Genomic DNA, 16,192 nt, shown 5'->3' with positions numbered 1-16,192 from the left:
AGTCTAGGATTCTAGGAATCACTGTTACTAAAGTTTCTTCATAAACTTTTGTAACAATGATTCCTATTGAGCAAATAGTTCCTATATCTCACTATACATGAAAGTTAATGGATAGGAAAAGTAATTCTGGTACTAAAAGCAAAATTAGTAACATAGCTGGCAAAAGAAATACTGCTTTTTTTTAAAACTAAAGCTTTTATATGAAACTTTGCAACTTACACACCAGTGAAACAACTCACCAAATCATCTTTGGTAGCACCTTCCAAAACCAAACTTCCATTTGCTGAAAAACACAAAGGCTGCATGAAAACAACATCATCTTCAACTTGCAAATTATCCTTACTCAGACACATATAGTTGCTTTTTCATCTTAATTGGGTTAAAATCCTGAAACTCACTATCTAACAACAGCAGTTCTTGGGGATTACTTTCACCACATGCATTGCAGTAGTTCAAAAAAATAGTACATAATCAATTTCTTAAAGGCAACCAGAGATGTACGATAAGTTCCAGGTTTGCCAACAGCAGAAGCATCTTAAGAATTAATCAGGCACCTCCTGAATGTGTTGTTCTTAAATCAAATACTGACCACATGCAATAAGTTGCTATTGACTGGTTTTCTCTCCTTGTAGTTTTAACTGTTTATTATTACGAAAGGATCATTAGTCATGAGCTCAAAACTAATGAGCTTTTCTGACATAATGCTATCAATGTGCAAATATGGATTTTGAAGCAAAAAGCAGGCTAATTAATCTACTGGGATACTTTGAGAAGACAGCAAGATTTTTCAGTGAAACATTCTGGCCTATATTTTCTGAAATATTTGTTAATATTCTTGGAAAAAGCTGGCAAAACCGAAGAATAGATATAGTCACAAAGGTTTGGAATAATGTGAAATTCTTTGTATTTGGGGTCTGTGTCTAGTGGATCATAGGAAGCAGCCATCCACTAAAGCATTTAGCACAGCTCTCATTGGGAGGGGATGACCACCCACTTCTTCAGGTTGGGAGTGCCGTTCAAGCTGATGGTGTCCAGGGATATCCTCAGTCCGTGGTGGCAATGTGTTTCACTCTTCTGGAGATAATAGCATCATAGATCAAAACAATAGATTCTGGATGTCCTGTACATCCTCCGCATCCTGAAGGGAATTTCAGCTGCGGTGTCTTCATGAGGTAGCTGTTCAGCAGCTGCTGGCAGTTGCTGCTGATAAAGGGCTTACTGGCGTATCTGCTCCTCAATTTTTCTGCACCTCCATTCCACAACAGCCACCGTGACAATGTGTCCAGCTGTAACTGGATCCATTGGTGATTGATCCAATGGAGAATTGGTGAATGAATCTGGGGGATTATTAGAAACAGAACAGCTCCTTAGTAATGTGAGCAGTCAGCATTCGCATCACTCACAAAAATACGGTTTACTATTGTCTCCTATAGGGTGGGACATAAAGGACTGGCTGGAACCAGACAGGTCCCCTGAGGTTACCACACTAACAATACCACCAGCCATGACCGAATACGGGGACAACGGCCCAGCCCACTGGAGGTCTGCAGGGTACCATCTGGACAAATGTGGTTTTTAACCAGCCTACAACCTCTCCCATGAGCCCACAGCCCTGACCATTGCTGACACTAACACAAACGGGCCACCTGCGGGATCCATCTGTTTGAAAAGCACACAACCACCCGGACAGGAGGCTGGCTGGAGCCGGTGCGCAGACTCCCTGCTCCTAACTCCTGCAGCACACTGATTCGCTGCACAAGGCAGCATTTTAAACATACAGGTCCTCAACAGGACCAGCCAGAACACCACCTTCCTCACTGTTGGACAGGGACCCAGACCTGCCATCTCCAGACCTACAATGGCACCTGTTTCATCTATGGCCACAAAGCCTACCCATGGCTGCTGTTGCCCTGGACTGGGAGCTGCTATGTCAGGTATGCAGTACCATTTATTTATCACTCCCAGACCCCTCACTTCCCAAAGCCCATGACCCACAGCAAACGAACCCTTGCTGCCATTAAGACAGCTCTCTATCTGATGGCACCCCGCTATGCAACCCTGCAGTTGCACATAGAAGCCCACAAACTCACCGCCACACTAGAGGTGGTGGCGAATTCCACAGCTGAAGCGCTCACCCAGCTGAATGCGGAGGCGGTTGCCATTCGCACTGTGACCTGCAGAACAGGATGGCCTTAGACTACTGGCTCGCTGCGAAAGGGTACTCATGCGCCCTCATTGGTGCTGACTGCTGCACTTACATTCCTGACCTCAGCGAAAATATCACAGACCTGGCCCAACATATTCGACAGGCAGCTTCTGTCCTGCTTGAGGAGAACTCCCAGTGGGAACTATGGGACTGGGCAGCCTTCTGGCTGGGCTCATGGGGCACAGCCCTACTACAGGGACTGATAGCCTTCATTGCTATGATTGCTGGGATTGTGGCGCTGGCCCTGGCCATCTGACTGTGCTGTTCATGTCTGTGTGCAATACTGCTACCCTCTGCCCCTCCTCACCACTCAGCTAGTACAGATCCACTGGGGGAGCATTCCTGCCCATGAGACAATCTCTGCGGAGTGAGACTCAGACACCAAGGGCTATCTGTCCGATGCCGAACCCCCCCATCTGACAATCCCCCAGATCTGGCTATATTGCCCCCTTCAAATCCCTCCCTTAAAACAAGAGGGGGAATTGTGGGAAAAGATCTGACACCCTGCCAACCCACAGCATGGCCACATAGAACACAGAAAATCAAGTCTGTCCAAACCATACAAGGAACACCCAGAGTGCCTCAGCATTGACCAAACAGGCTGACAAGGGAAACTAGACATGACCACAGTCACTCACAGACCAGGGAATACACTTCCCAAGACAAACTGACAATAAGCTTCCTGGACCCGATAAACACAGCTATCCCAAAGCCCTAAGGGCAGTCTTGTACCCCAGTGATACCAAAGCCTTAGAGAGGACAGGTCAGACGGAGAGCCACCAGAATACCTCGCTCACAGGAGAGCAACAATGAAAACGCCTTACTGCCAAGAAAAGGGACATTCTCACCTACCAACAAAGAGAGCTGGAATCTCCTGATCCTATTAAGAACCAATTGATGCTGCTGGATGCTTCATTGGATCTACATTCAGGACATTCTTCTGATAACTGCTTTGTGATCATCACCATCGTAACTGGATTACTTGACTATCAAGACCATTACATTGTCACTATTTTGAATTAGCATCATTGTACTGTATTCCTATAAAAAACTGGCTTGATTCTCAGTTCGGGGTAGAGAGTTTTGGTTACCTGGACAGACTGCCTGTGCTGTTCCAGCGTGGTCAATGTCTCTTCTGCGATATCGCTGTCTTAATAAATGGTTGTTAATTTGACTTCAATCTGTGCTGCTTTATTGGGCTAACTTCTCCGACAATTGTACAATTCACAGCTGAATTTGATCTACCAAAATGCATCACTTCATATTTGTTCAGATTAAACTCCATCTGCCATTTCTCTGGCCAAATCTGCAATCTATCTATATCCTGCTGTATCCTTTAACAATCCTCCTCACTATGTGCAAGACAGCCTATTTTGCTGTCATCCTGAAACTTACTAATCGCACCAGCTTCTTCAGATAATTTAAAAATATTACAAATAATGAAGGTCCTCAGCATTGATCCCTGTGAAACACCATTAGTTTACTGGTCTCCATTCTGAAAAGTACCCTTCCACTGCTACTCTCTGTCATTTATGACCGTCAGTTCTGCATCCACCTAGCCAGCTCACATCAGATTCTGTGAGACACTACCTTTTGTACCAGCCTGCCAAGAGATACCCTACTGAATGCCCTACTATGGTTCATGTAGATTGCCCTTCCCTCATGAATCATTCTTATCATCTCCTCAAAAGACTCAATCAAGTTGGTGAGACATGACCTTCCTTGTACAAACCCATGGTGCCTATCACTAACAGGTCCTTTTGCCTCCAACGTGAATAAATACTGTCTCTCAGTATGTTCTCCAACAACTTTTCCATCACTGATGTCAGGCTCATCGGCCTAGGTTATCTCTGATTGCTCTCTTAAACAGACGAACAACACTGGCCATTCTCCAGTCCTCTGGAATCTCGCCTGAGGCCAAAGAGAATGTAAAGATATCTGTTAAGGCCTCAGCTATTTCCTCCCAGAGTATCCTGGGGTAGATCCTATCTGGCCCTGGAGACTTGCCTACCTTAATACATTCCAAGACATCCAACACTTCTTCTTTCAATATGTTAACCTGCCTGACAGTATTCACACCTTTCCCCAACCTCAACATCCCTTATGTCTCTGTCTTTGGTGAATACCAATGTAAAGTACCCATTAAGGATTTCACCCATTTCCTCTGGTTCCACACATAAGCTCCCTCCATTATCCTTGAGCGGGCCCACTCTTTTGCTAGCTACTCTCTTAATCCTAATATATGTACAAATGTCTTAGGATTCTCCTTAACCTGCTGGCCAAAGACATTTCCTAGCCCTTTTTAGCCCTCCTAATGCCCCAATGGAACCTCTTTCTGCTTTCTCTATATTCTTCAAGGACTTCAACTGTTTTTAGTTGCCTAGACCATAGGTATGGTCCCTTTTTTGACTAAGATAATGTGCTATAGAAGTACAGATAATACTGTAATTCATGAACAGCTTGAAGGGTATTGTTATGTCTCTCTGAGGTAACACGTTGGAAATCAAGTCCTGCTATTATCGAAGCTGTCACAAAAATTAAAGGTTTTATTGTGGTATACAAAATTCCTCTATTTACCTGTTTTTCAACCCAGGTTGATAAAAAGCATGAACTTGGTTTCTGTACGTAATAAGAATTACTTTTTATTACAAACAAACAGATTCCAGCTACAGATAAATAATTATGAACAGGATTATAGGATTCCACATTGTCCTGGAAGCCTACAGAGGTAACTAAGTGAACCATTGATTTAAACCCAAGAAACAAGTAGGAGCTGCCTTCCTGTAGCCTATGGCATGCAGTTGAATACCTGGTAAACGGCACACTGCTATAATGATTTTGTATTGATTCAGTCAATTTTTCCACAGATCATTAAGACCAATTGCAATGTGTATAGCTGACAACTGGTGCCATGGCCCATGACTTAACTAGGAAGTACATTGTCAGTAGTTATACCATAAGAGCCATACAGTCATTAGGGATATTTTTGAGCAAACAATTAGGGCCTTCAAATGTTTAAAGGAAGCATAACTCAGGAGATATTATTGCTGGAAATGTTAGAATTCATAATGAGGGTACAAAAACTAGCATAAGGGCCCTTTACATGTATGCTTGTAGCATTCGTGACAAGGTAGATGAGTTAATGGCACAAATCATCATGAATGAATATGATTTAGTAGCCATTACGGAAACGTGGTTGCAGGATGGTCACGACGAGGAGTTCAATATTCAGAGATACCAGACTATTCCAAAGGACAGATAGAATGGTAAGGGAGCTGGTGTAGCTCTGATATTTAAGGATGACATCCAGGCGGTGATGAGAGATGATATCGATTCTATGGAGAATAGGATTGAATCAATTTGGGTGGAAACTAGAAATTCTAAGAAGAAAAAGTCACTGATAGGAGTAATCCACAGGCCACCAAATCATAAAATCACACTGGGACAGGCAATAAATAAAGAAAAAACTAACTGATGCTGCCTGGCTTGCTGTGTTCTTCCAGCCTCCTGCCTGTCTATTTTGGATTCCAGCATCTGTAGTTTGTTTTGTCTTTAACTCTGTAAATGGTATGGCAATTATCATGGGAGATTTTAATCTTCATGTCGATTGGTCAAACCCGGTCAGTCAGGGTGGCCTTCAGGGGGAGTTCATTGAATGTATCCGGGATAGTTTTCTTGAACAGTATGTAATGAGACCGACGAAGGAGCAAGCTATCCTAGATCTGGTCCCATGTAATGAGACTGCAATAATAGATGATCTCATAGTTCGGGATTCTCTTGGAAGGAGTGAGCACAGTATGGTTGGATTTAGAATACAGTTGGAAAGTGCCAAGTTAAAATCAAATACCAGGGTCCTGTGGTTAAACAAAGGACTACAACAAGATGAGGGAAAAGTTGGCTAAAGTAGACTGATCGCAAAGACTTTATAGTGGGATATTGACGAACAGTGGAGGACTTTTAAAGCAATTTGTCAAAGTGCTCAGCAAAAGTATATACCAGTGAAAATGAAGGATTGTAGGAAAAGGGGTAATCTGCCATGAGTGTCTAAGGAAATACAGGAGGCTATCAAATTGAAAGAGAAGGCATACAAAGTGACTAAGATCAGTGGGAAACTAGAAGATTGGGACAGCATTAAAGGTCATCAGAGAGCCACAAAAAAGAGCTATAAACAAAAGTAAAATAGTTTATCCAAATAAACTAGCTCGGAATATAAAAATAGATAGCAGAAGTTTCTATAAATATATAAAATAAAAAAAGATTAGCTAAAGTTAACATCCTTTTGAGGATGAGAAGGGTAATTTAGTAATGAGATATGAGGAAATGGCCAATGCATTGAACAGGCATTTTAAATTGGTCTTCACAATGGAGGACATGAATAATGTGCCAGCACTTGTCAAAGAGACAAAGGTAAGGGAGGACCCGGAAACAATCATTATCACGAAAGATAATGTTGGGCAAACTAATGGAGCTAAGGGCAGACATGTCTCCTGGCCCTGGTGGAATGCATCCTAGGATTCTAAAAGAGATGGTAGGAAAAATAGTAAATGCACTTGTGGTAATTTTCCAAAATTCATCGGACTCTGGGGCAGTTCCAACAAATTGGAAAACAGCAAATGTGAGCTATTGTTTAAAAAGGGAGGTAGACAAAAGGTGGGGAATTATAGACCTGTTAGCTTAACTTTTGTCGTGGGAAAAATACTTGAGTGTATTATCAAGGAAGACATAGCAAGGCATCTAGCTAGAAATTATTCCATTGGGCATACGCAGCATGGAATCCTGAAGGGCAGGTCATGTTTAACTAGTCTACTGGAATTCTATGAAGACATTATGAGCATGGTAGACAATGGGGACCCAGTAGATGTGGTGGTGTATCTAGATTGTGAAAAGGCATTCAACAAGGTGCCTCACAAAGGTTACTACATGAGATGACGCAAGGTATTATGGGTAATATATTAGCATGTATAGAGGATTGGTTGACCAACAGCAAACGAAGAGTGGGAATAAATGAGTGTTATTCTGGTTGGCAATCAGTGACTAGTACTGTGCCTCAGGAATCAGTGTTGTGACTGCAATTATTCACAATTTACATAGATTATTTGGAGTTAGGGACCACATAGAGTGTGTCAAAAGTAGCAAATGACACTAAGATGAGTAATAGAACAAACTGTGCAGAGGACTGTGAAACTTTGCAAAGAGACATATATAGTTTAAGTGAGTGGGCAAAGGTTTGGCAGATGGAGTACAATGTTAATAAATGTGAAGTCATCCATTTTGGTACGAGTAACAGTAAAAAGGACTATTACTTGAATGGTGAAAAATTGTAGCATGCTGCTCTGCAGAAGGACATTATGCATGAATCACAGAAGGTTGGTTTACAGGTACAATAGATAATTAAGAAGGCAAATGGAATTTTATCCTTCATTGCTAAAGAGATTGAGTTTAAAAGTAGGGAGGTTATGGTGGAACTGTACAGGGTGCTGACCTGGAGTACTGCGTGCAGTTGTGATCTCCTGACTTGAGAAAGGATGTACTGGCACTAGAGGGGGTGCAGAGGAGGTTCACTGGGTTGATTCCAGAGTTGAAGAGATTGGCTTATGAGGAGAGACTGAGTAGACTGGGATTATATTCATTGGAATTTAGGAGAATGAGAGGGGAGAAATATATAAAATTATGAAGGAAATATGATAAGAGGGCAGAGTTTCAAGATTGGTGGGAGCAGATTTAGGACTGAATTGAGAAGGAATTTCTTCACCTGGGGGTTGTGAATCTATGGAATTCCTTGCCCAGGAAGTGGTTGAGGTTTCCTCAGTAAATGTTTTTAAAGCTAAGATAGATAATGTTTTGAACAGTAAAAGAATTAAGAGTCACAGTGGAGAATAAGTGGAGCTAAGGCCACAAAAAGATCAGCCATAATCTTATTGAATGGTGGAGCAGGCTCAAAGGGCCAGATGGCCTACTCCTGCTCCGAGTTCTTATATTCTTATTTTAGGTACCTTTACTAGATTAGATTACTTACAGTGTGGAAACAGGCCCTTCGGCCCAACAAGTCCACACCGCCCCGCCGAAGTGCAACCCACCCATACCCCTACATCTACCCCTTATCTAACACTACGGGCAATTTAGCATGGCCAATTCACCTGACCTGCACATCTTTGGAATGTGGGAGGAAACCGGAGCACCCGGAGGAAACCCACGCAGACATGGGGAGAACGTGCAAACTCCAAACAGTCAGTCGCCTGAGGCGGGAATTGAACCCGGGTCTCTGGCGCTGTGAGGCAGCAGTGCTAACCACTGTGCCACCGTGCCGCCCACTAATTAGAAGGTATTTGGCAATACCTAACTGAGGAGCTCTCCAGATTTGTGTTGCTGCATGTATTATTGACCGCAACAGAATGTCCTTTTGCACAAGTAATTGTGCCAGAGGATCAAGGTAATCACCAAAGAGGAAGAGGAGGGAGAAAAGGGAATGATCTCTGGTGTTCCAGGTCAATTGCCCTGGAGGGAGACTCAATACCACTTAGCTGAAGATTGCAGATGAGTGACATCTCCAACATCTCAATTTGGAACTATGTTGCCTTAAGCTTTGCCTTCCAGAACAAAGGATCTATCAATGAGTCACTACCTTTCAATCATTTCAACCCCTTCCTATGAAGATCACAATAAAAAGACAACTAGTTCCATTATACACATTAGCATAGTCAGTCTGTACATTCATCAAATACAATGTAAATATTACAATAACAAAAAAATACTAAACTAGTCACTGTGATGTTTACTCTTAGTGAGTATCCTATATGTTCTCTGCTCTCCTGTGGTGCTATTCCACATCTTCTTACCTTCTTCCTTTCAGGAAGAAAGTGTGTGCAGTGGTGAGGTGACTCTTCCTCCTCTTCCAAATCCTTTACCGGACAGAAGTAGATCATACTGCAGGGACTTGGCAGGAATAAAACTAGGAAGTTCAGGGTGGAGTGCATGTGCACCCTCCTAGGGTGGAGGATGGTGCAAACAACAAGAACTTGAGAGTGAGCATTGAATTGAGGAATGAGGAATCAGAAACCCTGTGGATGTGTGAGGAGACTAATGTGACCACATACCTTTACACAAATTCCCCTGCTCTGCCCCTACCCGATGTCCTCATTGTGAATCTGTATTTCACCAGACTAAGACATTGGTGCCACTGACATCTCTTGCTTGCCACTCTGCTTCCAGCCAGTACTCTGCTTCATTCTTCTTCTCCAGTGCTGTTTTCAGTTTCATTTGCCTCCTCCACTTGCTGCCCAGTTCACCACCTGGCTTCCCACAAGGGAGCAGATGAGGCAAATGGAAAGGCAGTGTGGGGTCAGTTGTTGAGAGCAGGGCAGTGAGAGGCTCAACAAGAGAGGCACTGATTAGAGGGTGAGCAGGGTGTCAAGCAAGGCAGCATGTGAGGCATAAGCGATTGGGAAAAGGGCCGTGATTGACAGGCATCCAAAATAATGATCCTTGATGCAGGAACCTACCTGTGACATCACTGGCAGTGATGGCACATGCACTGCAATTGCATGTGCAGTGAATATGTACTCCACAGTTAAAGTGGCTACAAACATAAAGAATATATCTGAACATGCATTCAGGCCAATGGACTTGTTGCTGATATTCAATTACGTCTTGTTTCATGGCCACACCACTTCATACAAAATAGCTTATCTCTAATTTTATTTCTACATAGACAAGGTGCTTTCCCTGGGGTGGGGGAGTCCAGAAATAGAGGTTTAACGTGAGACGGGAAAGATATAAAGTAGACCTAAGGAGCAACTTTTTCACACAGAGGGTGGTACGTGTATGGAATGAGCTGCCAGAGGAAGTGGTGGAGGCTGGTACACTTGCAACATTTAAAAGGCATCTGGATGGGTATTTGAATAGCAAGGGTTTGGAGGGATATGGGCCGGGTGCTGGCAAGTGGGACTAGATTGGGTTGGGATATCTGGTCAGGATGGACAGGTTGGACTGAAGGGTCTGTTTCCATGCTGTACAACTCTCTGACTCTATGACTCCAGCAGTCTAATCTTTATTGCTACTCAATTTCTTCATTTTAATCATCTCAATTAGATCATCCCTCAGCTCATAGAGTCACAGAGATGTACAGCACGGAAACAAGAACAGCCACGTTTATATAATCTGTCCTCATTAGTTAATCCATTAAATCATGATATAACTTGGGTCAGTCTGTGCTTTACCCCGTCCAAGGCCAACTTCTCTCTTTTTGAAGTTCAGTACACAGATGTGGTCCAGTGCAGGCCTGATCAATGCTCTATACAACTGAGCCATCATTTTCTCACTTCACGTTCCAACTTTGAGATAAAGAGCAACGTATCATTTGCATTTTTTTATTAATTTGTGTACTTTTAGTTTTTCTCCGGAAAACAAATTTTAAAATTTTAAAACAAATTTTAAAAACTGCTCACTTTGCATTTTAATATTTATACTTGCAGAAACATTTTGATTACAAGTTGTAAAATTACAACAGTGTTAAACACTAATCCAGTACTTTAGTAGAAATATAATTACTATGCTCACCTTGCAAGAATATGTACTCCAATGGAAGCTGAATTCAAATTGGTGAAAAAACTTATTGTTATATCAGATTAATAGATCATCTCAGAGTATAACAATGACAAAAAGCATAATATATTTGGCATTGATACCAATAGTTTTGTAAATGAAAACAACATTTTCTGAAAGGATGATGGTGAACTTGTGTTAGTTAACTGAATTGCAGAAGCTGCTCACTGTGTGCACAGGAATTTTTTTTATTCACTCTTAGGACAAGGTGTTGTGGCTGGGCCAACAATTATTTCCCTGGAGTCCTTGAAAATTTGCAATGAAAGAATGACATGCAAGTGTATAAATATTGGATAGATCTGTAGGTGGTGCAACCATTTTTTTCAGAATAACTTCCAAAAAATTGCAAATCCATCCTAAATTGCATCAGGCGAAAAGTACCTGTACCTCACAACACGACAGTGAATACTTTTGTAACCAATTGTAATTAATTTATATCCATTAACTATAAATATCTAAAATATGGGAGGTAGAATATTTCATAAAAGAGTAAGAGCAAATGCTGTTGAGATCAAAGGCGAATTTAACTGCGTGTGGTATCAAGGAGCCATTGTAACAGTGGAGTCAATAGACTTCATACGGAGATTTTCCACTGGTTATAGTCATACCTAATGTAAATGATGATGGTCATAGTTATTAGCCGCCAATTACCTGAGCCCCAGGACACCACCACAGGATTTTCTCAGTGTAATGTCATAGGCTAAACCATCATCAGTTGCTTCATCATTGACCTTCCCTTCATGAGAAGATCAGAAGTAGGGATGTTCACTGATGATCAGACTATGTTCAGTCCATTTTGAATCATCTTAGACATTGTCTGTATGTGTGTGTGTAGCAAGAACTGCACAACTTTCAGGCTTGGACTGATAAGTGGCAAGTTATTTATTCCACACGAGCACCAGACAATGACCATCTCCAACAAGAGAGAATCTAACCATCAGCCTTGACATTCAATGGCACTCCTATCATCGGAATCTTTGAAACTCTGGGGCTTGCCACATGATCGAGACTTAATTGGGTCAACCATATAAATTCTGTCAAAAAAAAATGAAAAAACTGCGGATGCTGGTAATCAAAGACAAAAACATAAATTGTTGAAAAAGCTCAGCAGGTCTGGCAGCTTCTGTGGAGAGAAATCAGAGTTAATGTTTGGGTTCAGTGACCCTTCTTCAGAACTGATAGCTAGGAAGCTATCTAGCTACCATCAGTTCTAAGGAAGAGTCACTGAACACAAAAAAATTAACTCTGATTTCTCTCCACAGATGCTGCCAGACGCGCTGAGCTTTACCAACAATTTCTGCTTTTGTTGTTGCATCTCAATTCTGCATTTGCAATTGCAGGAAATAGATTAGGAACCCTGCAGCACGTAGATCACTTCCTGACTCCCCAAAGTCAGTGCACTATCTATAAGATACAAGGCAGGAGCCTGGTGGAATGCTCTTCAATTCTCTGGATGAGAGCAGCTCCAGAATCACTTAAGAAGCTCAACACGATCCAGCACATAACAGCACACTCAGTTGTCAACCTATCTGTTACTTTAAAAATTCAGTCCCTCCATCACTGGCACAGAATATCAGCAGCATGTACCACACATTAGATATACTACTGTAACTGCCAAAACACTTAACATTTTAAGAATTAATTGAATACTTAGCAGTATGGTTCTCTCTCTTTCACCCTCATTACAAAACAATTGATAGCAAGCAGCCAGAGCTGACAAAGATACAGAACTGCATAAAACTGTCAACTCTCCAAAGAACATAATGAGCCACAAACCTCTGTGTGGCCATTTCTAGATCTGATAAGATAGAACTTCATGTAACATTCCAACAAAGTGTCTGGAAGAAGATTGCATAAGCATTCAAAAAATAAGGAAAGGATGACCTCCCTGACGAGGATTGAAATGTAAGGAGGCTTGGAGCTGTGCCCCCTGATAATTAGACAATTGAATGGGATGCTATAATTTGATGAGCGATTATCATGCTTCATCCATTAACCCTCAGGGATAAGGAATACCGGAGGAAACCCACACAGACACAGGGAGAATGTGCAAACTCCACACAGAGAGTCACCTGAGGCGGGAATTGAACCCAGGTCTCTGGCGCTGTGAGGTAGCAGTGCTAACCACTGTGCCAACGTGCCACCCGAACAGCACGGTGGATGAGCACTTCATATATCTTAACATTTAAGGATATGGGACAAGAGTGGGAAATTGGGATCAGCGCACTTTTAGTGATAGTTATGTCAGTGCAGACTTGTTGGGCCAAAGCACCAGTTGGTAATATCACATTAGACAGAGGTAAGGGCCTAACAAGAAGAAATTATTACCATGAGCTCCAGAGATCAAACCACTCACCACTTCCATCTGTGCCTCTGATCTGATTTGGTAAACTATTCTCACCGATTGCACATCATATGCCAATTATTCTGATTGTAAATTGTATTTGAACTATTGCTTTAGTGCTTCTCAGTAAATTGCTTGCAACTCCTCAAGTCTTTTGAGTAATCTGAATTTTACAAACCTTGTGGGAACATCACTTCCTGCAGATTCAAAAGTCACACATTTGGTTTAGAAACACTTTGTTATTCTGGCATTGAGTCAAAATTGTGGAATTCCTTCTCTACCAGCACTGTGGCTAGACTTACATCATCATAAATGGTAGCTGCTCAAGAAAACAGCTCACCACCATCACCATCTGAGGGGAGTTGGGTTTGGGCGAGTCACACCTACAGCTTGTTAACAAATAAAGAAGAAATCTTGAAAAAAGTTATCACAAAATTATCAACAGTGACTTGAAGAAAAACTATGGACTGGTTTTTATGTGAGTGAAAGGACCTTGTCCACTTGTTAGAGAATCAGCAAGAGCCTAGCATTGCTTTTCTCTAGGAGCTACGCTCAACACATTTGATACCAATTAGGCTTCCAGTGAGCTGTGTTGGGCCTCACATCTGATTAAGCCTGAGTAGGGTCAAGAGGTGGTGGAAATTCAGAGGCTGGCAGCTCACCTGAACTGGCTGTTTCACCAGAGGTAGAGATCTCTTTCTGTACTACAGTGTGTCATTCACCAAGGATCAGAATGAATCCCTGAACAGAAGTGAATGATGAGATAACTGGAAGAGATACCAGCAACTGGGTCAGAAGTGCAGAAGTCATGGCTTCATGTATGTCCCCCTACCCCGGTTCCTGATGCTAAGTTCTATGGTAAAGTTCAAAGTGTCCATAAATCAGAGATACTCCCATTGGGCCGAAGGCTAACAGGATGTATGCTAAAGGGTTTCCTGGGAGAGTGAGATTCGATCAAACACTCATTGAATACCAATGATGGCAAGATGAAACCCTTTCATTGGCCACTTCAGAGTCTCAGTTGACCTCTTTGTGGGAAGGCTGCCCAGAAATTTTCCAACCCAGGACTCAGAAGGAGGTGGGACAGTGACGGTATCTCCATTATATGCTGTTCTGTACAATCTTGTGCCCTGCTCCTGACTGTGGCATCCTCTGGGTGGGAACAGTGGAACATCAACATTAAATTCTGTACATTGTACTTGTTTATTTGTATGTCATAGATTTATAGATGGTCCTTTGGCCCATCAAGTCTGCACTGATATAACTATCACTAAAAGTGTGCTGATCCCAATTTTCCACTCTTATCCCATATCCTTAAATGTTAAGATATATGAAGTGCTCATCCACTATGCCATTCAAGTGGCATGTTGGCACAGTGGTTAGCACTGCTGCCTCACAGCGCCAGAGACCTGGGTTCAATTCCCACCTCAGGCAACTGCCTGTGTAGAGTTTGCACATTCTCCCCATGTCTGCTTGGGTTTCCTCCCACACTCCAAAAATGTGCAGGTTAGGTGAATTGGCCATGCTAAATTGCCTCTAGTGATAGGTGTAGGGGAATGGTTCTGGGTGGGTTCTCTCTTTAGAGGGTCGGTGTGGACTTGTTGGGCCGAAGGACCTGTTTCCACACTGTAAGTAATCTAATCTAAAATATTTTTTAAAGGTTGTAAGGTTTCTAGCCTCTGCAACCTTCTTAGGCATTCGAGATTCCCACCACCTGCTGAGTGAAAAAGGTTTTTTCCCAAATCCCCTCTGAATTTCCTGCCCTTACCCTAAAACTATTCCCTCTTGAGATTGACCTCTAAACCCAGGGGAATAACTGTTCTCTATTCATCCTGTCCATACCCTGATAATCTTATACACTGCAATTGCGTCCACCCTCAATCTTCTCTGCTCTAAAGAATACAATCCGAGCTTATATTGTCTCTCCTTATAGCTCAATTTCTCCATCCCAGGTACCATCCTGGTGAACCTGCTTAGTGACCCCTCAAGTGCTGTCACATCCTTCCTGCAATGAGATGACCAGAACAGCACACAGTACTCTAGCTGTAGCCTGGCCAATGCTCTGTACATCTCCAACATTACACCCTTTTCTTATACTCTGTGCCACGACTGGTGAAAGTAAGTGTCCCAAATGCCTTCTTAACTATTCTATTCACGTGTTCTGCCAATTTCAGGGATCTGTGAATAATTACCCCAAGATCCCTTTGTTCGTCTAATCTACCCAGTGTCCAGCCATTCATTAAATACTCCCTCATCTTGTTTCTACTTCCAAAGTGCATCACCTCACATTTATTGGGGTTAAATACCATCTGCCACTGATCTGTTCATCTGACCAGCCCATCTATATCTTCCTAAAACCTCCAACCATCTTTTTTTTTAAGATTCCTTACAGCGTGGAAACAGGCCCTTTGGCCCAACAAGTCCACACAGACCCTCTGAGGAGTAATCCACCCAGACCATTTCCCTCTAACTAATGCACCTAGCACTATGGGCAATTTAGCATGGCCAATTCACCTGACCTGCACATCTTTGGACTGTGGGAGGAAACCAGAGCACCCAAAGAAAACCCACGCAGACACAGGGAGAATGTGCAAACTCCACACAGACAGTCATCCAAGGCTGGAATTGAACCTGGGAACCCTGGCACTGTGAGGCAGCAGTGCTAACCACTGAGCCACCATGCAGCCCACTTCACTATTAATCATTCTACCAATCTTGGTGTCATCTGCAAACTTGTTTAGCATTCCTCTCAAATTTTCATACATATCATTTATGTGTTTAACAAGAGGGGTCCTAGTAATGATCCTTGTGGTACACCGCTGGACACTGGCCTCCAATCACTCAACAGCCTTCTATCACTACCCTTTGCGTCCTAATACTAAGTCAGATTCTGACCCATCTCTCCAACTTTCCCTCAATTCTATATACTTTAACCTTTCAATCAATCTCCCATGTGCAACCTTGTCAAAAGCTTTGCCAAAACCTACATAAACTACATCAACTGAACTTCCCACATCCACACACTTAATCACATGTTTAAA

The 16,192-nt window shown here is 42.4% G+C and overlaps 1 protein-coding gene across 3 annotated transcripts in view; it reads right to left on the bottom strand.

Moving 5' to 3' along the window:
* Nucleotides 1-883: 883 nt before the first annotated feature.
* Nucleotides 884-16,192, bottom strand: part of LOC140485708 (AP-3 complex subunit sigma-1) — a 136,427-nt gene continuing 121,118 nt past the window's right edge. The window contains exon 6 of one of the 3 annotated variants that reach the window (XM_072584156.1): nt 884-1,337. In XM_072584156.1, coding sequence (XP_072440257.1) covers nt 1,044-1,337 — 294 coding nt within the window. In that variant the 3' untranslated portion in view covers nt 884-1,043. The remainder of the gene's footprint in view (nt 1,338-16,192) is intronic. The other 2 variants (XM_072584181.1, XM_072584147.1) reach the window with 2 other exon arrangements.

This window comes from Chiloscyllium punctatum, chromosome 2, assembly GCF_047496795.1.
Source record: "Chiloscyllium punctatum isolate Juve2018m chromosome 2, sChiPun1.3, whole genome shotgun sequence".
In the NCBI taxonomy this organism is placed as follows: Eukaryota; Metazoa; Chordata; class Chondrichthyes; order Orectolobiformes; family Hemiscylliidae; genus Chiloscyllium; species Chiloscyllium punctatum.
This window is presented reverse-complemented; position numbering and strand designations above follow the sequence as displayed.